Raw genomic sequence first — 23,512 nt, 5'->3', positions numbered from 1 at the left:
TGGAAATTTCATCATTAGCATCATTGGGACTACCCTATATGAACCAATACTCGGTAGGAATATTTGGGTTTAGAATTCACCCACTGTATTCAGATCTAAGCATTAAGAGATAGTTAGCCATCAGAAGACAACCACGAACAGTTACTTTGTACACGTACTTTTCAATGCACAATATTTTATTATGCTCTTACTTTATCAGAAAATCTGGTAAGACTGCATTGCATCTCTACGTTATTTTTGTTATTCTCATTAGAGGTTATAAAATCGTCATAGTTTACTTAAGATCTTTTTACATTAAAAGTATGTGGAAAAAAAATAAACCACAAGCAAAACTACTGTTTATTGCAGACAGATGTCTCAAAAAATATTTCCTTATGGAAACGGATGTTACAGTTTTGTTAATTTAAAAAACTGTTTCCACAAAATAGATCTCCTAGAAGAAACTAATCCTAAAAGAAACTAATATTACTTTTGATTTGTCTTGAAAAATCCTCACTTCAAGGACAGGGCTCAACAAAACACAAGGTACCATTCCAGTTTTCAGATACATACTGAATTGTCCTGAGAAAATGTATTCTGAAGGCAAATCTTGTACACCAAGTACCCAGAACTTTTAACTAATTCTTTACCAAATAATCTCTTGGGAAAACAGAAGATGAGTCATTTGTTTGATGTGTATTAGCATAAGAAGGTAGTCTCTGAAAGTTATCTTTTTATAAAGAAAATGCTTTTAACAATCAGCCCTGTAAAATTAACTTCTCGTCATCATCAATGAAAACTGCATCTGAAAATGAAGTGAAAAAGCTATATTATCCATTGTTACATCACTTTTTTATGGCAATAGAAAGGTAGCAATTACAATAAACTATTTGCCTAGGTCTGTGATTTCATTTATGTAAACTAGATAGTTACATCTTTTTTTTTTTTGTCCAAAATCTTCAGAAAAAGGCAAAACCTAAGTTATCAAAATATAAAGAATTCAGCAGGTTCAAGGAAACTTGGAAATTATAGGAAATATTTTCCTTCTATTCTGATGTTTTATGAAGTACAGTGGCATCCTATGCATTAAACCACCTTGTGTTATTAGAAGTGCACAACAGACAAAAGAAAAGAATCTGTAAAATCAACAAAAACAGTAAGGAGAGATTACATCTTTCTTTCTTAGTAACACATTAATTAGAAGTGGACCAAACCATCATGAGCTGTATCAGCTCTGGCTTCCAGCTTCTCATCCAATTTCTCTCTGTAGGTCACCCACAGCCCAAAGTGCCCTAAAGGTGATGCATGGCACACACTACTACCCTCATGGTCAGCCACAGCTCTGCCTCCAAGGCCCTCACCAGGCATGGCTCTTGCAGCAAAGTCCCACACACTGGAGGGACCTCACAGGTGGACTACAGGGTGAGCTGCCCTGACCTTCCCACTCAAAGAGTGGAGCATTTCCCAGCAGGGGATAGCAGGGGCTGATACCCAGGATCAGCTTCAGCACCCGTCACTGCCACCAGTGATCCATCAGGGAGCACACTGCCACAACCATCAAGAGCTGGGCTCCTCCTGTAGCTCCCTGCAAGACCTCCATCATGACCTCGCAACTGGCCACACTGGGCCCTGTCCCCTGGGCCGCAGCAGGCACCACCTCCCATTGGCTAGGAGGCACCATCCAAGGGACAGCAAGGATGCAGATTCTTGGCAGATTGTTTCACTAAGGAGAGTCAGAACAGCAGCTGCATCAGCAGATAAAATACAAACAAGCTTATCTGTACATGCCCTCCTTCGAGCAGTGCCAGGGGTCAATGCTGGGGTAACACACACCACTCGAAAGAAATGTGAGTATAGAACAGAAGGGCAGACCAGCTGGAGGACCCCAGCTTGGTCTAGCACTAGTTTCTTCTCCAGTGTTTACAAAAGCCATGGAGTCTGCCCTCCAGCTGTGGGGCTTATGGTTGATTTAGATCTAACCTGAAGAACAAATCTTGTACCTGGGCTGCAACATGCAAAACTACAGCCAGCTGATGACTGCATGAGAAATAGCCCAACTATTTGGAAGGCCAAAGTGTCACCTACTTATACCTAGGAGCCTTCAAAGTCTTGAGGCATGGCTTGAGGCTTATGGATTAAGGCCATGTTTTTACATGTTACATAGGTTAAATCAAGGGGCTTATAGTACCAATATGACTAGAGGAACATTCAGGAAAAGATGATCTTTAACGATAGTCTGCTTTTGTCTACTGTGTGGTTGCCTTATCCTTCTTCAAAAGACAGAGCTTCATTGGGCAAGAATATGGGGGGAGGGAAAAAATTATTGAAGTTCTGTGAATATCTCTGGGAGACATCTGGATACCACTGTGAACTCCAAACTGAGAGTATGACACCTTTATTTTATTGAATGAGTGAACAAATCATTTATGTCCTTGACTTGGTGCGATGGTGAGATATAAATACAGCAGCCTTCGTAGATGCATGCTGCTGCTGCATTCTCTAAGACATAAATAAATAAATAGAACTACAGGCTTGACTGTTATCCCTGTGAGTTCCCCAAATGCATTCTGATTGACAAAACAGGAAAAAAAACACTAGAACATCTATGAGCATGTTACTGAGGCTGTGGCAGAAGAAGTGAACAAAACTGTTTAAAAAAATATTTCAGCTACGTTATTCAATATGCTTGCTGTTTTGCTGCCTGAATAAGTTCCAGGCTTTTCTGTCATTATTAACACCTTAGAGAGCTGCTGAGTGTGTTTTGCTTCTGCCTGAGACTCTAAAGTAGGAACAGTCAGAAGTTTTCAGAGGCATTTAGGTTCATCATTGCAATTCCTCTTTAACATCAACAAGTAAGAACCTATGTTGCTTGCAGGACCTTAAAAAGGAAAGGCAGATTGGTTCATTGTTTGGAGCTTTGACTAATACAGTAAATTCTGGTTTCAGTTTCTCATCCCATCATTTCCTTTCCTTTGCATTGTTGCAATTCATCTGAGTACACAAGGCACTAAGATTTGATGGTTAAAGACTTGCACCTTAAAAATGAACATGAAGTTACCATGCTTTAGAAGACTACAGCACTTCAGAACTATCACATCATCTTTGATGAAACAATCAGTAACAACTTTAGTTCCAAAAGATTCCAGGCCTCACTAACAGGACTGCCATCAAAACATCTGATTTAAAAACATCCCCCAACCTAAACAGTTTTTGGAAAAATAACGTCTTGAATTTCCTTTCCCTATGATACAGAGTTTGGCCTCCTCTTCAGCTGGATCCAGATGCCGTTATTTGGACGAAGAATCAGCTCTCCTGCCAGACCAAGCTCTTCTTGCTTTTGACTGCAGTCCACCCAAAAGCGCCGCAGGATGAGGGCTAGAAGGGCTTTCTCTTCCATCTGTGCAAAGCGCTGACCTACACATCACAGTGCAGCAAAAGAGGTGTTACTGTCAGGTTTGCAACTTCAGCCACTTCTGCGTTTACGTGACCACAGCAATAACCTCAGACACACAGCACAGCAAGGACTGCTCGTCTGCCTTGAAAATGGAACCAGGTGTGGGCCAAAACAGAGGTTATATGAACACTAGTGAAACTAGCACTTTTCCTGCATGACACCTCTGGCCTTCCTGGGGCAACATATAGTCCATCTTCCTTCCCACAGCGCACAGCACCTGAACAGTAGTCAATGCCATGAACTTCACACAAACCTAACACAAAGCATAGCCTTGTCATATATCTCGGATGGACTAGGCAGGGAAGGAATGGTTCAGAGACCAGAGCAGAAGGGGAAAGGAGAAGATGGAGCACACTGACTGCGGAAAGAGACAAATCCCTCTATTTGATATATGAAAAGAGGAGAGAAGGAAATGCATCTGCAACAGAATGACAGACAACCCTTTTCTCAGTGAACATTAAACATTACACATAGTAAAGATCTGCTAGCATAGAGGCCAAAATTCAGCTTAGATTTCAGAGAAAGCTGGATGAAGAAGAAGGAGAATAGAACAGAGGGAAAGCAAACTAAAATGTCACAGTCCAGGAAGTTCACCTAACCTTAAATTATGGAAACAGGGCAAAAAAAGTCAGTGTTCTATATCTTCTCTGGGTTCCTTTTTATACAATATGTACAGATAGAAGTCTGTACACACGCATACACAGTGATGGATGTCTGCAAACATATTTATGAACCACCTCCCATACTCTCCTATACACTCTCCTGTACACCTATGAACCAGCTAGATACGTTACCCTAAATTAGATTCCACTTCATAACGCATGGGAAGACCTAGTCTACTATTCATATGTGAAGGACATCTATTCCCAATGAGACAAATGTGAGAACTTAAAAAAAAAGAAAAGAAAAAAACAAATTTCACATTCCTGTAAAAAGCAGGATAATTCCTGAAAAATTCCTGAACCTTTTACCCTTAAGAACAGTGCAGGGAAAATTCATGTCTTTTCATATGTTCTGTAAAGTAAAGAGTGATCTCTGTTTTTCTGGCACTGAAAAATGTCAAGTGTCTCAGCGAGACCTGAAGAGCTAACAAGTTCTAGGAAAACATTGGAAACACCAGAGCAACCATGGTATCAGAAAAAGGAAAAGAATACATCAGCTGCAGGCTGCACGGGGACAGCCAGCTGAGATCATCAGATAGACGGATAAGACATTTCCAGAGCAAAACAAATGCAGAACATTTGCCTTCTCTTGCTCCACAATGATCTATCTTGCTGACAGAGGACCAGAAAGCTGGCGGCAATCCTACCCTGACACAGCAGCCCATTAACATGCTGCAAGGCTGCACAGGCAATGGGAAGGAGACAACCGTGTAACGTACACTGCACTCTGGGAAGAGAAGAACCTCGTGGGAGAAACGCAAAAGATGCTTGCAGCTCAAGTGCAAAGCAGACACGTCAGACAGCACTCAGAATTTTTCAGGGAAGACCATCAAGTACATTGCAACCCTAATCTCTGACACGCTCACTGCTGCAACGGCCACCACACCAAGAGCAGCACTGCCACATTCTCTCTGGGCTTTCTCTTCAAGTACATACCGATGCAGTTCCTGGGACCAGCTGAGAAGGGCACGTAAGCATACGGGTGCCTTCCCCTACAGTTCTCAGGGAAGAACCGCTCAGGTCTGAATTCCTCCGGGTCAGGGAAGATCTCTGGGTCTCTGTGCAGTGCATAAGTTGCAACAAGAACATTTGTGCCTTTTGGTACCTGATAGCCTTCTGAGGGGGAAAAGAGAAAGGCAGGAGAAGAGAGTCAACTCAACAGCAAAGTAAGTGACATCGATAAGCAGCTGTACAGAACAAAAGCTGCCATTTACTTGGGAAACACCTTTGCCGAGAAGGTGCTAGCAAGATTCAAAGTGGCAAACACAGGCAGAACAGCATACTACTCACTAATATAGCAATCCTCCCGCAAGGTACGGGCAAACAGCGGAACCGAAGGGAAGAGACGAAGGGCTTCTTTCACAATACACTCAAGGTACCAAAGCTTCTTCAAATCCTCCATCGTGACAGGACGCTCACTGTTACCTGTCCAAAACACACGCATGGGGCATTAAGGCCGACACATCCCATTTTCAGGGAACCAAACACACCCCTCAAAAGGCTTCCAGCTTTCTCAAGTACCAGCCACAAGACTACACTAAACTCTGGTGCTGGAAGTTGGGAATCCTTTTTCTCAGCGGTGACTCTCACAACACTCTTAAACTCTTCCTAGCACACCTCACTCCAGCCCGCCCCCTTCCAGGACCTCTCGCCAAGTCCCAACAAGCACACAGCGGAAGCTCCTACCCCGACACACATCAGAACCACGCGCCATGACCTAAGGACCCAACGCTGGCTGCAGCCTTCTCAGTACTCTCTCACAGGCATCTCCCAGAACTCATCCCAACCACCTCCAGCTAGTGAAAGCTCCACAGCAGCCGCAGGGCACGTGCCAACCTCCCCTTTGACGTCTAGGCTTACAAAGGGCAATCCACCGTTGCCCCGCCCACAAAGGCCAACACCTCCTCTACCCCAATACCCCAAGAAAGAGGAGAAACGTACCAAACACCTCGTCCAGTTCTCCGTCAACCTTCTTCTGGACTTCAGGATTATGCCCCAGTAAGTACAGCACCCAGTTCACAGCCGCAGCCGTTGTATCGTGGCCCTAGAGGTCCAGATTCACAAAGACGCTCACTTCAACGCTATTCCTGCGCATAGGCAGCCTGCGAAAATACTCTGGCCTGCGGCTATTACGGAAAGCCGGACTCAGTAGTCCGACAACCAAGAGAAAAAGAAAAATCAAGAGCGCGGAACTCTATCCGTCACATTGATTATCACAGCATAACGAGACCCATGATTCAGTCAGGTGCCTGAAAACTGACCCAAAAGCAGAAACGGGTTGAAACACCTCTGCTAGCCAGCAAACATCCCTCTTTTCTGTCTCCTGCAAGTTTGCCATTCCAATTAGCAGGATCTTTCCTTTGCCTCTAAGTTTCAGAACCAGATGCTTGCTGCTCTGCTCTTCTTTTTATTCAGAAATCGACTGATTGACCCCTCGTGGCTCTACAGAGATCAGCAATTCTCGCTCTCATGAAGCGCTGGATGAGCTCTCCACTGAGGGTAGTTCCTGTTTCTGCCATCACAGAGCCAAACAGGCACACGTTCATCTCTTGATTTATTATTCTACGACCTAAGAGCTGGACTGCCGTCAAATGCCACAGGATGGATAACAAACACAATTTATCATCTATTTTTTGATAGTTTTGTCAATGTCTCTGTCGTACCGGAGGGAAGACCCACGACTGCAAAACTGTTTTGGACACGCCTTTGAAGACTTAACTGAATTTTGAACTCATACAGCTTTTCTGATCCAAATTTCTTAAGAAATTTACAGGCTTTAAAATGTATGAAGCACATTGCACTGATTATCACAGTATAATGAGACCTATGATTCAGTGCCTGAAAACTGACCAAAAACAGGAAAGGGTTAAGTCAAACAAGCAAACATCCTGCTTCCATCTCCTTTGCCTCCTGAAAGCTTTCCATTTCAGCTGGGGGAACTAGCATGGTCTTTCCTTTGTATTTTGTCTCAGATGGGCACACTCACTGCTTGCTCTTCTCTCCTCTTCAAAAATCCCTGATTGGCATCCGCTGCTCTACACAGCTCAGCAATTCTCTTTCACTCTACCCACCCTCAACTCTTGTAAAGTGTCAGATAAAACTCTCCAACGAGGTACAGCAGAGCATTCTGGCAGCACATCTACACAGCAAGATGGACCTACATTCACAACATAAGACTTGAGGCACCAATAACCACCACAGGAGTAATATGAGACAATATGTAATCTTCATGGAAAAGACCTATCAAAAAAGGTTGAATGACGGACAGTACAGTGGCCACAGGAGGGAAGAGTTCTTTGTTTTCTGTGAAAAACGGTCGGCTACTGCAGGCTTTCGGCACTGCATAAAACTTGAACGGTAAGGGAAACAAATAGGAGACAGGAAACAAGAAAAAGAAGGAAACAGGAAAAGTTGATTAGCATAGGATTTTGGTACTAAAAGAGTGCACTTGTAATGAAGTTCAGGATACTGGGCCTCTTCGAAATCTCACTATGGAGCAGCTGAAGAACGGTAACCTGGGAAGAGTTTTGCTGCGGTACAAAAGCAGTAACTGTTTCTGAATTAAGTTCCTCCGAGGTAGAAATCAGGTCCACCTAAAGGAGATGTGTAGAGAACTAACATCCTTGTTTAGATCCTTCATTGGACAGGGAACCGGGCAATATCAATGTAGAATCATGACAGACCAGGAGAACAAAGGAAAACCCTCAGCTAACGTTACAAGGTTCAAAACGTGAGGAGAATCAGTAAAATGCAAGGGAAAACACTGCAATCATCAAGAGCTCTCATTGCCACAAAGGAGGCTTTACAGCAGGAGCTGGGAGTTTCATGGCCCACATCGGCCATTAAGCTCTTATGGCTCGCCTGCTTGCACAAGTAGTGCCTGTTCACATAGGCAGCAACCGCTGGATGCGTGTGTCCAGCTTTTCACCAGGGGACACAGTTCTGGATATGAAAGCTTTCCATCTTTCTGAAACAACACTGTGTTACTAAAGGGTAATTCCTTGCTTTGAAGGATCTGTGCACTACCGACATTTCATACAGTCTCCACACTTTTGCTAAAACAAATTGACACTAAAAGCAACCTCCTGAGCTAAGTAGCAGTCACCATCTGTAAATGGTGAGTCTCTGGTTCAGAAAACAAACAAAAAATACCCGACAACAGCTCCCCTTGGGTACCTCAAACATGAAAGTATCCACTTCCTCACGAATGTCCCTGTAGCTCAGTTTGTTCCCTTTATCATCTGTTGCACTCAGAAGCATATCCAGGAAAGCTTTTCTCTTTTTGGAGCCACTTTCTTCACAGCTGTCATCAGCATCCCATTTCCCTTGCTTGGGTTTTTCAAGTTCTGCAACTTTTTCTGCAATGACCTGAGATTCGAAACATTATATAAGAGACATGGAACACGTGCACACAGTCTGTCTACGCCACACAGGTTTATTTCAACTATTTTTTAAAAAAGAGAAAGAGTTGAGTGTCCTCTTTTCAGGCTAAAGACCCAGAGACAGGTGGAGAGCTTCTAACTTCCCCAGCGTTCTCAGAACAGCAGAACTGAGTCCTTCAATTAACTAATTAGTATTGTTGTTAGTGACAAAATAACAGACAGGTAAGGAGCTGTCTTTCTGACAACCCAAATAAAAGACACTTCTCTTAAATACATCTATATGAATGGAGATGAACCTCATTGCCCATTTGGAAGCTCTCTACTGAGCGCAGAACTTCTCTCCACCAGCTAGGCTGCATCATAAAAAGAAAGAAGCTATACTGTATCTGTAAAACCGTGAAGGATCTTGAGATTCCTCTCGTGCTCTCTTCCTTCTTTGAACAGCACAAATACACGATCAGGCCAAAGCCAAGGGCTCTTCTGTCGCCGTTGGATTAGATCACTCATCCTAGGGGCACAACAATTGCATTAAGTAACATTGCTTGACAAGTAAATTCACAGTACACTTTTAAGAGACAAAACCAACTGTACATGCCTCTGTTTAGCAGAACTAACCATAACGTGTGGGTTTAAACACATTCATCTGAAGGGAAGGCTGTCTGTCTTTGTTTCCTGTTTTTATACCGTCTCAGAATTTCTGTACCTGTCCCAGCATTTCAGCATCACCATGAATTACATCTTTAAGCAGTGATTTCTAAGAAGATCATATAACTCTCATTCAGGGGGAATCCTCTTGAAACAGACATTTTCAGGCATCCAGTTCCTCTCCACATCCTTAAAGCACTGATCATATCCTGCAAAGATTTACAACTTGTGCCAGCTCTCCAAAATATCTGCCCTGTGACCTCAAATAGCTGTCTGGAAGCCCTACATTCCTACCTGTCTGTTGATATGCCATATAAGGCACACAGCACATGAGAAGTACTTGAAATAAACAATAAGTCATGATGTATGAGTTCAAGTACACTGGAGCATGCTCTTAAGGGCTTTGTCATTGCTATTCAGCTCCTTCACATGCTTTTGGCTGCAGTAAGGGACTTGCAGGAGCAATAATTACCTGTAGACCCATTTCAGGCCCACTTGCAGTACCAATTGGGTACTGGGAAAAAGGCAGGAAACCAATGAGAATCAAGCCCTCTAAACTCTACCCCTTTTATATAACGTACCTGTCCCAACAAGTCGCATAAAAGGAAAGGAGTCAGGTGCCCCAAGGGGCTACCTATTGTTTGGGTTGGAACAGCATCGTGGTACAAACACAGACCATGGCTTTTCCTAACCCACTTGACAGCCACATACAGTTTGAACAGGGTAAATACCACTGCAGAGGAGCAGTGACTCAGCTTTAACACGCTGCCTAAGTTCGCACCCTCTCAGCTCTGGCAATCATGCTGAGAAGCAACACCGCAGCACTTTTTACCTCCAATGCCAGTGGACCAAGTGAATGGCAGCTGAACCCTCTTCACAGCCTCAGCCTCCTATTGCATATATCCATCAAAGAAGGAGTCTCAAAAACTGTAGCAGTTTTTCCTGCCGTTTTGGCTTTCTGCCTCCTCCTGCGCCCCACGACCTCACCACTTCCTCACACAGTAAATGTATTCCTGGACATGGGCAGTAGCAACTCCAAACCAACTATAAAGTAGCCTAGGAAGGTCTCCATTTACCTGTAAACAGCACGAACATACTCGGAATCCTTATTCTCCTGAGCACCCACATTCCTGCCCATCGCAGTTTCTACAAAGAGGAAGTGACCAAGAGGTCATGAGCGGAAAGTGAAATGGCGAGTCACTGCACACAGTAAGTTCTTATTGCTCACTGCCTCCAATTGGCACCTCAGCATCCCCTTCCATAGGTAAATACATTCATCCTTTCCCAGGTGATGGGCTCACTTTACACTTCCACACCCAGGACTTCTGCTCCTCAGCACAGACTCAGTTGAGATTTCTACCTCCACCCTGCCCACAAACTCAGCTCACCACTCGTCTGCTCACAGGCACGCAAGACATCCCAAGAGAAAGCACAGACTGGGTGGTGGGGCAGAGGGCATGGAAATACATTCACACAGTAAGCAGGGACATCTCTCTTCAACTAGCTCCTCACAGGAGACTGGCACACAGCAGCAGCACACGCACGAGCCTCTGCATCATTCACAGCCCCTCCACGATAACCGAAGAGAACTTACCACAGATTATATCAAGGGCACACAGAGTGATGTCTAAGAAGACATCAAATGGCTCCTTGTCAACATGCTTCTCAAGTTTCTCCACTAAAATACTCCCTTGCTCATTCATAACTTCCAGAAAGTCGGTTAAGATTGCAAAGTGGAACGTGGGAGTTATCATTTTCCGTCGCGTCCGCCACTTCTCTCCAGTGCTGCAAAATTCAGAGGGCAGAAGGAAGTGTTAAAACTTCAGCTCGGAGACAAGACTCCCAGCATCACACAAGTACACACTCAAAACTGCAGTCTGCTACACCTTCGCACACGGACATGCTTTTGCTGACTCTTCAAGCTGTCCAGAGCACTCTCCAGAAGGAGCCTCTAGGACGCGCTTCTTACTCCAGCTCTCTCCTAAGCACAAGCAGCCATTTCTCTAGCTGCTGTCACCCAAAGGACATGCCAGCAAGCCTTCAGGCAATACAGCCTCGGGGTCACTCAGCACACAGGGTCAGAGGGAGTGAGCAGAAGGCATCCATCTGTAGGACAAAATCAGCATTCAGCATCGAGGCACCAACTCGTCCCATCTTCTCTGAAAATCTCCACCTACGGCTGCCTTCATCTACCGACTACGCAGGAAATGAGCCACTGAGGACAATGAGGGCCCAGGAACAACAGGCCAACCATTGCCTCGAGGACAGGTTTCTTCAAGTGCTTCTTCAGAGAGAGACAGCCACCTTCCACACATCAGTGAAAAGATCAGGCAGCCCCAGGGAGTGACACCAGCCTCCGGGGGTTCTTGTTTGCTTGTCTGAGTCAGGTGCCCCACAAACACACAACTTCCTGCTCTGCTTTTAGCACAATCTCACCTCTTCTCCCACTAGCCTGCTACTGGTGCACTTCTTCACAGGGCAGCCAGCTCATCAGCTCATGGTCTCTGACCACAGCCCTGATCAGTGAAGTTGGAACATTTGCCTCTCACTGCATTTTTTGCAAAGCACAAGGAAGCCAGAACACCCCTAGAAGCCTACCTGGAGATAAAATAACCATTCAGGAAGGAACAGTAACAGGGAGCATATGCCATTCTGGCCACCAGGGACCTCAACTCTCTGCCCTTTGCTACTGATTACCGCCCTTCACGCTTACAGAATCACAGAATCGTTTAGGTTGGAAGGGACCTCTGGAGATCACCTAGTCCAACCTCCCTGTTCAAGCAGGGTCACCCAGAGCATATTGCCCAGGGGCAAAAATGAAACACAGCAGGATAAAGCCTCAGCCTCCCACGTATACTTGCACCTCCTGCACTACATGACCACAGCTGGCTCTTATAACACCATGGACCCATTACTAAGGATAAGGAAAACCTTGCACTACCCCTCCAGGCAGCGGAGGACAACAATTCCTCTTCCCACTCCCAACTTGCACTCTTTTCCCAGGCTTTGCTTCTTACAAGCGTCCACTTCACAAGGGAAATCAAGAACAGGGTGCGGATCCTCTCCTATCCCGCCCCAAAGCATTGCCAACCTCAGGACCTTCACACAGATTTGGACTCCTCTAGCCGAGATAAGCAATACAGACTCACACGTCTGCCAGAGTCCAACTATGCTGGACAATCAGATGTGACAACAGCCAAAAGATCTAGCGCGCAACATCAATGACTAAAAGATACCATGTGCCAGAGGACATCACTTTTCAGAACTTAAATTCACTCCACTTCCAAGATTCCAGAAAGAAAAACTAGCAATGGTCATTCTCCCTCTTGAAGGCCTTTGAAGTCTAGGAATGACAGTGAACATGCAGAGAAATAAACAAACACTCTTGTCTGCAACCACAAGAGCTGAAAAGCTGCTGAGAAATAAATAATGCCAAAATCTTATTATCAGATACAAGGTACTAAAGAGCAACCAAGACCACCAAAAGAAATAAGACTTCTACAGCTATCATGTACATGCCTCTACCCAGGGATACTGCTCAGCAGTGCTGCCACCAAGCGCTCGTCCTGTCAACTACTCCACAAATTTTAAAAAAACAGTTCTTCACCTGCATTTTACTATACCTCGTCAGAAGTCCAGTGCCCAGCCACGGCTGTAAAAATTTGTACAGGTAGGATTTCTCTATGTGCTTCGAACTGCTCAGAATAACCTGTCAGAAAAGAAAGGGAGGGGAAAAAGCATCCCTTGTTAGATGGAGAGCAATTACATCAGCTGATGTTACTTCACGCATCCTCAGTCCCTCCACTGAGATGCCCCATACCTCAGCCAGGGAAACACAGAGCTTACATAGGCTACCCTTTCAGTAAGCATGCAAAGCGTCAGGAACAGTGAAGTTCTCAAAATCTACCACAACCCCAGTCCTCCTCAAAATGAAGCATCTCCATTGCAAGTCACTGGCAGAGCTCAGAGAGAACACAATGGTTTTCAGCCTCAACCAAACCCACAAAGATTACCTCCTCTTCCATTAACATCTACAGAAAAGCTAGGTGTCTGCAAGGTCCAAGCAATGTGCTCCTCATTCACTTGTTTATTTCACATGGAATAACACAGGATCTCATTCCTCTCACCTTCTAATAGGCTCTTAGCAAGAAAAGAACCCAAGCTATCTACCCTGAGACCACCGAGATGAAAGTCTGGGACAATCAGCTCAGTTGCTTGCATGCTCCTTCAATAGCCTCACTAACGCTCACAAGGCAAAGCACACATCAAGGCTCCCTACAGCTCCAGCAAGGCATGCACTTTGCATCGCATTCTCAAATCACCAAAGCAGCATCACTCAGTGTCAATAGGGCACAGAATTGAACCTTGCATTTACTCCCTTGTAAAATCCACAGTATTTCAGTACAAGCTGGCACAAGGGATGCGTCCTGGGTATTTTCCAACGCTTCCCCAAGAGTGCTGTTTGGGGCAATGAGTCCTTGTTCCCAACCTTCCCCCGCACTTTTGGCCACTGTGGCAAACGCCGTATCATCACACAGTTTCAAAAGGCACTAGATACCCCAAAAAGGAAAGAACTCTACCACCTCAATTCAGGGACAAGCATTTTCAGTAGCAAAACTAATGACCCCATTTCATGGCATAAAGACAGGCCAATTGAGTTCTTATGCAAAAGAGTCAGACAGACACCAGTGCTGCAGCCAACGTTTCACAATGTTCTACCTCTATTTCAGTGGTCCAGTCTACCCTGCTATATCTACTAGTCAGATCAACTCTTGGGAGCAAACACTTTTCCAGAGGTGAAAAACAAAGCTGAAGGAGACGCTTCTTTCTACCAAACATACTGATTTGCTGCTCTCATACGCTTGCCCCCGTCTTTAGTACTGAATTTTTCCAAGATCAGGCCTTCTCTTTCACACTTTGAGTCTTTCTTTAGCAACGGGTCAGACGATAACGTCCAGTGGCATCTCAACATCATTGCAAGCCCTTATTCTCAAAACGTTTACAGAAAGAACGACATCACTAACATGTTGGGCACTGCTTTTATGTGACTGCACAATATGTAGGAAGGAGGAGACAAGCACACTCACCTCCACACTATCAGGGTCATACAAAATCATCACAGGCAATGGTCCTATCCAAAGTTTGAACAAAGGAATATTCCTGAATTCTTTAAAATAACGTTGCAGTTGTTTAAAAAATCCTGGAATGTAAAAACAAATTAGAATAGAGAAAAGTGTTTGTTGAATAGATAAAAATTCCGTAATGATCCGCTTTTCGTAATATTTCGCACAATGTTTGCTGTAGTTTTACCTTGCTACTACAACCAAGCTGTATTTTTTGCACTCCTATATTAGCTGTACAATGCATATATTGCAGCAGCACTATGTCTATGCTCCTGAACGCATTGTATTCTAGAGCAAGCTGGGCTTTCTCTAGATAAGACAGCTTTAAAGCTATCTCAGCGAATTGCAGCATGAGAATTCATTTGTACTGTACTCTGTAATAACTTGACGTAGATCAAACTTGATTAAGACTATGCTCATATTTCTGCTTAGCTGACACTAGCCAAAATGCTTCATTAAGATACTTGTTTACTTTCAAGGTAAGATTATCAAGCCTTTTCTTATCCAAGAGCTCATCAACAGGTACTAAACTTGTGATGCACACAGAAGCATTGTAGTACATTCTAATAGCAGAGCAGTGAACATCTGTATCACTTGAAATGTCCAGTCTCTGATAGTTGGTCGCCTGAAGAAAATCTTAGGAGCCCTTACATTGACATCGATGTTCACCTGCAAACAAATTATTTCTTACTCCTACCTGCCTACACGCTTTCACTCTCTCACAGCCCTAATCATCAGTGACAATTCACAATTCTAGCACAGGCCTCTGATGGCAGACTGTTCCAGGATTAAACTCCACTCGCCCCTTTGGAAACCTTAGTGAAGGATAAATGACACCTTATGAGGTGTTGGTGGATCTGGCAATTCAGATGTCCTCGCCTCTAAGGACACAAAGACTCCATTAATCATTTATGTCAGAAGGAACCTCCAGAGCTCATCTAGTCCAACTTCCTGCTCAAATCAAGCTGCTCAGGGCCTCATCCAGTTGAATTCTGAATATCTCCAAGGATGGACATTCCACAACCTCTCTGGGCAACCTGTTCCAGTATTTGATCATGCTTATCTTGGAAAAATTCTGTCCTTTTTACGAAACCTCATTTCCTATGTTGCAGCCTGTGCCTGCTGCCTATTGCCCTAGCACTGTGCACTTTCAAGAAGGGTCCAGTTCTGTCCTCTCTACCTGCCCCCTCTCTCTTCCCCCACCCCCTTATGCAGCTAAAGACAGCAGTTACCTTCCCTTGAGCTGTCTCTTCTCCAGGCTGAACACATCCAGCTCCCTCAGCCTCTCCCCCTATGCCACATGCTCCAACCTCTTGACACTGCACTGGACTCAGTCCAGTATAGCAATGCCTTTCTTGTACTGGGAAGACCAAAACTGGACTTACTACTCCAGGTGCAGTCTCACAAGTGCCACACAGAAGGGAATGAACATTTCCCTTGACCTGCTGACTGCACTATTGCTAAAACTGCCCAGGATGCCAGCTGCCACCTTTGCAGCAAGAACACACTGCTAACCTCTGTTCAATCTGGTGTCCACAGGCACCCAGATCCTTTTCTGGGCAAGACCTGGCACTTGCTTTTGTTTAACTCGATAAGGTTCTTGTCAAGGGCATTTCTCCAGTTTATCAATGTGCCTCTGAATAACAGCCCTGCCCTCCAGTGCACTGACCACTCACCTCAATTTGATATTGTCTGCAAACTTGCAGAGAGTGCACTCCATCCCATCAGTAATAAAGATGTTAAACAACACTGGCCCCAGCATCAACTCCTGAGAGATACCACTAGTGCTCAGCTGCCAGTTGGACTTTGTACTGGTTGAGTCCAGCAGTCCAGTCAGTTCTCCACCCACTTTATCATCCACTTATCCAGTTGCTATCTTGCCAGTTTGGCTATAAGGAAACCATCGGAGATGGTTTTGAAGACCTTGCTGAAGCAAAGTAAACAGCATCCGCTGCTCTCCCCTTGTTCACAGATCCACTTATCTGATCACAGAAGGCAATCAGGTTCGTTCTACAATTCTAGAGGTGCTGTCTACTATCAGGATGTTTAGGGATTAAATCCCGCCCTTGTCCTTTCAGAAATCAGACTAAAGTATAAATGACTCCTTCCAAGGCCTTTGTAGAGTTGGCAGTTCAAAGGTCCCTAAGTCCTGGGAAATATACACAGTGCTTGTTTCCTAATAGATACTCAGACCAGGAAATGCATTATCTAGTCTTAGGTACAAGTTCTAATGACACTGCATCAAATTATTTTGCTATTTTCTGATTTTTTCTAACATGACTATGATGCAAGTTCACAATTTTCCAGAAGCACAAGAGTTTGTATATGGATATCAATAAATAAAATCATCTTTAGGTGGACCACAAGTCATTTTGCTTTTTACTATACAACTTTTCACTTTTTCTCTCAAATTTAAATTTTCTTAACTTTTACATTTTTGATGAAAAAAATCTAAACTACAATCTTCATTCATACTTACAGAAATAAACAGGAACAAAGGAGGAAGGTCCCGGGCTTAACTTAAGCTCGGAAGCTATGTGACTCCTGCTAACCAATGGGATTAGAGACTTTACAGAATGCAAGTCTCCCTCAAATTGCTTTCTGGAGACAGAAGCAATGTTCTTTCAAAAAAGATTTGCCTCACAGTCAGCCTCATAATAACATTCTGACTGTGATCCTGCTACTGCTTCCCAAAGTCAACTTCAGGGGAAGCTGCTTGCCCTTGCTTCCATCAAATAAAGATTTCTTTCATCCGTATTTTGGAAGGACTAAGGTCAGATCCAGAGGAAACAATGCTGTCACAAGATGCAAGCGTACGCCCACTTGAACAGGCAAGAGGGATCATGTCTCAACATGTGTCAGCACTGGACAATGTGTGTGCCCATACTTGCATTCTTGTCTTCACCACATTCCCATGACCCAGTAATTCTCTCCTCTGGCTTTTCCTGGAAGTTAAAAAGCATGTCCTTTATACTTGAATGATCAGCACAAGTAGGAACACGTGTGAGTGCAGAGAGAGCAGACTGGCATACATAGGCATCACAAACACACTCAGAATGAGTCTGCTATTCTACTGACAGCACAGTCAGAGTAACTTTCATACTATGCCAGACTCCAAGAAACAAATGTAGTCCTGTTTAAAGTAGGGTGCCTAAGAGAAAAGGAATGTGTACCATGTTTACTCCTTCTCAAGCATAGGTCAAAAATAAAATACCATTCATCAATGCTGACACATAAACGTTTGCTTTTGAAGTAAGTATTGCAAATACTTAGGAAGTTATTTTGTTCCGACTAAAACTCAGCTAATTCTGCAAACTACCTAACAACTCAGCATGTTAAGTCCTTTGCACATGCTCGCTTGGGGGAAGATTATTGCTTTAAAAAACAAACAAACAAAAAAAAAACAAAAAAACCCTTATCTCCTCCCAAGTTAAAAAGCTTTGCTTGGACTGCAGATAATAACAATGCTAGAGATTATAACAGATAATCTGCTTGGACTGCAGATAATAACAATGCTCTGTGTTGTGAAACAGTCCTTCCCATGAGAGCAGCCAAGCAGGCCTGCCTGTCACGAAAATTCGTTCTGCGACATTCATATTCCATATCATTAAGAATTAGAATTGGGTCCGAGTCTTACATTAAAAACTTGGGAGCCACCTTCAGGTTGGCCACCATCTAATCTTTGATTGATACTAATCCCACTTGCACAGCTCCTCTCCTCTACCCCATTTCTCATCCAGTTTGTCACCCATAGCCCCAAAGTGACCTAAAGGCAACGGAACACACTACAACTTGCACAGCAGCCACTGCTCAGCCCCCAAGGCCCTCACCAGCCATGGCTCCTGCAGCAAAGCTGCACACAGTGGAGGGATCTCACAGCTGGGCCACAGGGTAAGCTGTCCTTACCTTCTCCCTCCCGCTCAAAGAGCAGAGCGTTTCCCAGCAGGGGGTAGCAGGGGCTGATACCCGGGATGGGCTTCATCACCCACCACCGCCACCAGTAATCCATCAGGGAGCGCAGGGAGTACACCACCACAACTGCCAAGAGCAGAAAAACAACCTCGGTGCCCCAGGAGAGCAGGTGGGTTCCTCCCTGCAGGACCTCCATTACCACCTCCTAGCTGGCTGCTCCACGCCTTGTCCCCAAGCAGCCCAGACGTCCTTTGTCTCCTGCAGCCAGTGTCACTGCCAGCTGCCTCCCTGCACTGAGTAGTGTGCCTGCACGCAACCTCAAGAGCAGGAGGCGGAGCTGGCACACACAGCCCAGAGGCACAGCTCTGTGCCAAGAAAATAAATAAAGAAATTACAAACAAGCTGGCAGATAAGATGGAATGAGAGCAGCTGAGAAGCTGCCTCTAAGCACTTCAGGAGGGCACAGCAAATAGGGTGTCAGGAAACAGTGCTGCTTCCTTGCCCTCACCTGACTGAAGTCACAGGAGCCTTCACAAATCACATATAAGGAAAAGCCACAAACTGCTGCGCGGGGGCTTTTTTGTTGATTTGGAGAAGATGGGGTTTGTTCAGCACTTTCTCTCTATGTCTGCATGTTTCAGATGCTCAGGGAATATCATTCCACAACACAGAACCATTCCAATGCTCTCCAGCTCATGATATCTGAAGAGTTTCAGGCGCTTAAGCCGCTCTTCTCTTGTGCTGGGTTGATGGCTGAAAGAGGTCACACAAACCAGAGCCCATACAGGCTTGAGATCAAGAGCACTGCAAAGCACAGAGATGCTTCTCTGCTCAAATAACCATCGCTGATCTCACTGCTGAATGCTCAGTCACAGCCTAAAGGGTGCCAGTAACACAGCTGGCAGCACCAGACAGTGTCACAGGTGCACTGGCCAGGTGGGAGCACAGGCACAGGAAAGAGGTCACACTGTTCCTCCACAGCTCCTCTCCAAGGGCTGAGCCTCCAGGTGGGTCAGGCCAACAAGAAGCTTGCAAAGTGCTTGGGTAAAAGCAGTGCAGTACCCAGCACAAGCCCTGCTCTCTTCCTGCCTCCTCTCAGGAGCATCCAGAGTCTGCTCTCGCTGCTGCCCAGCTGCTAAGTGCCTGTTCCTCAAAGCCTCCTGTGCTCGGAAACCTTGGGGCTAAACAGAAGTCTGGCAAAAGGACCGCACTGCTCACATACGCAATAGCTTAGTCCAAGGCAGGATACACCACAGCAGAGGACCATAAAGACTTCAGAGGTACCAGTACCAAGACCCTGGCTGCTTTGCTGAAGATTGGCAAAACTTCATCCCCTATTCCTGAGGCCTGAGCATATCTCAAAAGCTTTCTTACATCCACGCTCACGCTTCTCCTGCCTATTTTGAACCAAATTTACTTCTAAACACTGGCATTTTCAGTAAATCAAACAGCAAAAACAAAGCAAGTAAGAGAAGAAACAGAAAAATCTCAGGATATCAGAAGCTAAGGAAGGGCAGATGTCCAGTGCCAGCAGAGAGAGATAAATTTTGGCACTTTGCTCCTGCAATCTCCCAGCAAACGCTTAATCACAAATGCTGGCTCTGGCACTTTTCTGCACAGTAAACAGCTGGACATGAACTTTGATACTACTGCTATTATTTGTATTAGTTCATGACAGAAAGTAGCAGATATATACCCTGCTCCGCAAGCAGCACATACAAAGGCAAACGATGCTGTCACCACTCCCTTCTTTCACAGAATCACAGAATGGTTTAGGTTGGAAGGGACCTCTGGAGATCATCTAGTCCAACCTCCCTGCTCAAGCAGGGTCCTGTAGAGCATATTTCCCAGGATCACATCCAGACGGGTTTTGAATATCTCCAGCGAAGGAGACTCCACTACCTCTCTGGGCAACCTGTTCCTTTCATTCAAGTCACATCCCAGGAAAGAAGCAAGTGTGCAGGACTAAGAGGTTCACCTTCTGTCCTTGTGACATGGAGAGTAACATGTCGGGTGATACTTTGTTCTATGTAAAAACCTCACAGCTTACTGCCTTCCTGCAGCTGATAGCTAGCTGAAGTGGCAAACCGAGCCCGAGTCAAAAATCTGTTTCTTCTGTCTGCTGCTACTTCCTTCTCTACAGGAAAAACTGACAAAAAACAGTGTTATAGCAAGGAGGTGGTGAAAAGCCATGGGTGGGAGAGGGAAGAGCAGGAAACGCATCAGGAAAGACACCGCAGAATCCTGCCAGCAGCTGGCAGTGATGATGTGGCTACAAACAAAAGGCATCAGGTACACTGAAAGAAGATGTAAAAAGAATGCTGAGAAAGACGAAATGGTGTGACACCCCTGAGGCCTATGTCATCAAGATGTGTCCTCATAAAGAACCTTCACTACAAGTTTCAAAGGAAGACGTTCGGCAGAGGGAGACACACGGCTATCAGTACAATTTTCTACTTGATCGTCTGGTCTGTTGTGATTAGCATGTGGGGCTGCGCTTCTTTGTCTGGAAAGCTATTTGCTCAGTGTTGGGCTTTAGGGGGAATACCAGTTACTGAAGCTTTGTTTTAGTAAATGTACATAGCAGTGCAAATCTGCTTTTACTCAGCCTCTCCCGTAATTGAAACCTTATTTGTGTTCACGGAAGGCACGCATCCTCTTCGGCGGCTATTTCAAACCACAGCTGCTATGCTAACACAGGCTTCCGCTAGTCCCTAGAATACAGGTCTGGATTCTTAGATAGGAAATCAACAAAATCATCATTACTGGAAGAAGAAAAAAAGACTCAAAGAAAAGCAGGGAGAAAATGGATCCCATGTGACAGAAGGATGAAGGTAGTACACAACACATTCTGGAAAACTGTTGTATGCTCCTTTCATTAGTCCTTTACTCCAGCTAAGGAGTATCAGACCTTTTTTGCCATCCCTTGCAAAACACAGAGCATTCACAGTAAGTTCAAGGACTAACCAGCTGCTAACTTGGCAAGCATCACAATTCATTTACAGATGCAAGGTGTTTTTCCTTAGCAAGATCCTCCCTCTTTCTCAAGACACAAGGTTACAACAGCAGCTTAAGGGAGCTTATTTGTTGTTTATGTAGAAGGCTACAAGCACTAAAGAAAGCAAGAGCAAGACTCAACTTGTAGCCCACAGCAGCCATCACCTGCCCAAAGAAAGGACAAGCACTGCACATCACCCGAAAAGATGCTGTCAGTGCTGAGCAGCTTAAGGAACAAACTGTCAAAACCAGAAAATAAACAAACAGTGCTAATAAGCATTTAGTAAAGTTCTTAAGATTCTTAAACTGATACCTGAAGAGGAGAAATATACATAAATATCAAACAAGTTTAACTTTTAAGGTAGGGGACATACACCCTCTGAACTACATGAAAAAGAATCCAACACTACGGAAAACACAGAAGCAGTCCATTTTGGGAAGGACATTTGACATCCTTCCACTGCGAGTCCCAGAGCCACTGGCCAAATCCACCCCTTCTTTTTAGGGCTGAAGTTTAAGGAAGCTAGCAAAGATGCATCCGCACAGATGACAGAGCAGTTTGGCACATGACGCCAACTGCTGAATGAATGGAACATAAATAGAAACCAGAACAAAGATAAAGACAACACAATTCCCAAATAAGACAAGCAACACCCTCAGTGATTACAAAATCCTAGAGCACCACGAAAAACTAGTCTCACTCAAGAAGTGATACCCCTCACCAGACTAGATTCTCCTCCACCAAAAACTTATCACTAACTGCCACGGTGACTGACACAGGCAATTACCAAGCATGGATTCATGACATCATTATTTCTGTTATTTCTGAGAGACCAAGCTAAAATTCTGAATCATGTTTTTCAAGGGTGGAATTTGACCACAAAAAAAAACGAGTACAGCTTGGACATGGTCCTGACTTTGCAGGTAGCAAGAAAACTTAACACATCCTGGAATATTCCTTACCAACTCATATCTCCACAAAATACTTGTGATTAATCAAAGAACTACCTGACAAACCGGAAAACCTCACTTATTTTCAGAAAAAAAAACATGAACTTTCCCTGTGATACAGAGTTTGGCCTCCTCTTCAGCTGGATCCAGATGCCGTTATTTGGACGAAGAATCAGCTCTCCTGCCAGACCAAGCTCTTCTTGCTTTTGACTGCAGTCCACCCAAAAGCGCCGCAGGATGAGGGCTAGAAGGGCTTTCTCTTCCATCTGTGCAAAGCGCTGACCTACACATCACAGTGCAGCAAAAGAGGTGTTACTGTCAGGTTTGCAACTTCAGCCACTTCTGCGTTTACGTGACCACAGCAATAACCTCAGACACACAGCACAGCAAGGACTGCTCGTCTGCCTTGAAAATGGAACCGGGTGTGGGCCAAAACAGAGGTTATATGAATACTAGAACTTGTCCTGCATGACACCTCTGGCCTTCCTTGGGGAAAACTCCTGTACCACACAGTTCTCACGCAAAGAGGAGCAGAAAGCCAACCCTGTGGACCTGCCATTTACCTAACGCAAAAAACACTGCTGTCACTAGTCTTACATAGACAGGATAGGCAGGGAGGGAAGGGTTCAGAGATCAGAGGGGAGACAGAGAGGATTCACCAGATGGACTGAAAGATACAAATCCCACTACTTCATATACAAGACCAACAGTTGGTACAATTGCAACAGAATGATAAGCAATACCTTCTTTGATGAGTTCTAGCATGAAAAATTTCTAGTACAGATTTCAAACTTTGACTTAGATTTCAAGGTACGGGCACACAGCGGAACTGAAGGGAAGAGACGAAGGGCTTCTTTCGCAACACACTCAAGGTACCAAAGCTTCTTCAAATCCTCCATCGTGACAGGACGCTCACTGTTACCTGTCCAAAACACACGCATGGGGCATTAAGGCCGACACATCCCATTTTCAGGGAACCAAACACACCCCTCAAAAGGCTTCCAGCTTTCTCAAGTACCAGCCACAAGACTACACTAAACTCTGGTGCTGGAAGTTGGGAATCCTTTTTCTCAGCGGTGACTCTCACAACACTCTTAAACTCTTCCTAGCACACCTCACTCCAGCCCGCCCCCTTCCAGGACCTCTCGCCAAGTCCCAACAAGCACACAGCGGAAGCTCCTACCCCGACACACATCAGAACCACGCGCCATGACCTAAGGACCCAACGCTGGCTGCAGCCTTCTCAGTACTCTCTCACAGGCATCTCCCAGAACTCATCCCAACCACCTCCAGCTAGTGAAAGCTCCACAGCAGCCGCAGGGCACGTGCCAACCTCCCCTTTGACGTCTAGGCTTACAAAGGGCAATCCACCGTTGCCCCGCCCACAAAGGCCAACACCTCCTCTAC

At 44.9% G+C, this 23,512-nt stretch overlaps 1 protein-coding gene across 1 annotated transcript; it reads right to left on the bottom strand.

The window, feature by feature from the left end:
- Positions 1–2,358: 2,358 nt before the first annotated feature.
- On the bottom strand, positions 2,359–18,677 carry CYP4V2 (cytochrome P450 family 4 subfamily V member 2). Its single transcript, XM_009676706.2, has 11 exons — positions 18,152–18,677; positions 14,210–14,322; positions 12,746–12,831; positions 10,717–10,907; positions 10,199–10,268; positions 8,859–8,985; positions 8,272–8,463; positions 6,037–6,139; positions 5,386–5,520; positions 5,032–5,211; positions 2,359–3,393 (listed from the first exon to the last, which is right to left on the bottom strand). Exons 1-11 carry the CDS (start codon positions 18,351–18,353, stop codon positions 3,221–3,223), a joined length of 1,572 nt encoding a protein of 523 aa, XP_009675001.2. The 5' UTR covers positions 18,354–18,677; the 3' UTR covers positions 2,359–3,220.
- Between the last annotated feature and the right edge of the window lie 4,835 nt (positions 18,678–23,512).

The sequence above is a fragment of the Struthio camelus genome, chromosome 4 (assembly GCF_040807025.1).
Source record: "Struthio camelus isolate bStrCam1 chromosome 4, bStrCam1.hap1, whole genome shotgun sequence".
NCBI lineage: Eukaryota > Metazoa > Chordata > Aves > Struthioniformes > Struthionidae > Struthio > Struthio camelus.
Note: the sequence above shows the minus strand (reverse complement) of the source record. Positions and strands in the feature narration are given on the sequence as shown.

Excerpts from the sequence above, each read along its gene's own strand:
- CYP4V2 (XM_009676706.2), bottom strand. The coding sequence starts at position 18,353 with ATGGAGGTCCTGCAGGGAGGAACCCACCTGCTCTCCTGGGGCACCGAG. Across the intron at positions 12,832-14,209 it reads ATGACCCTGATAGTGTGGAG|GTTATTCTGAGCAGTTCGAA; the intron begins GTGAGTGTGCTT and ends CTTTTCTGACAG. Across the intron at positions 3,394-5,031 it reads TGGTCCCAGGAACTGCATCG|GTCAGCGCTTTGCACAGATG; the intron begins GTATGTACTTGA and ends TGTGATGTGTAG.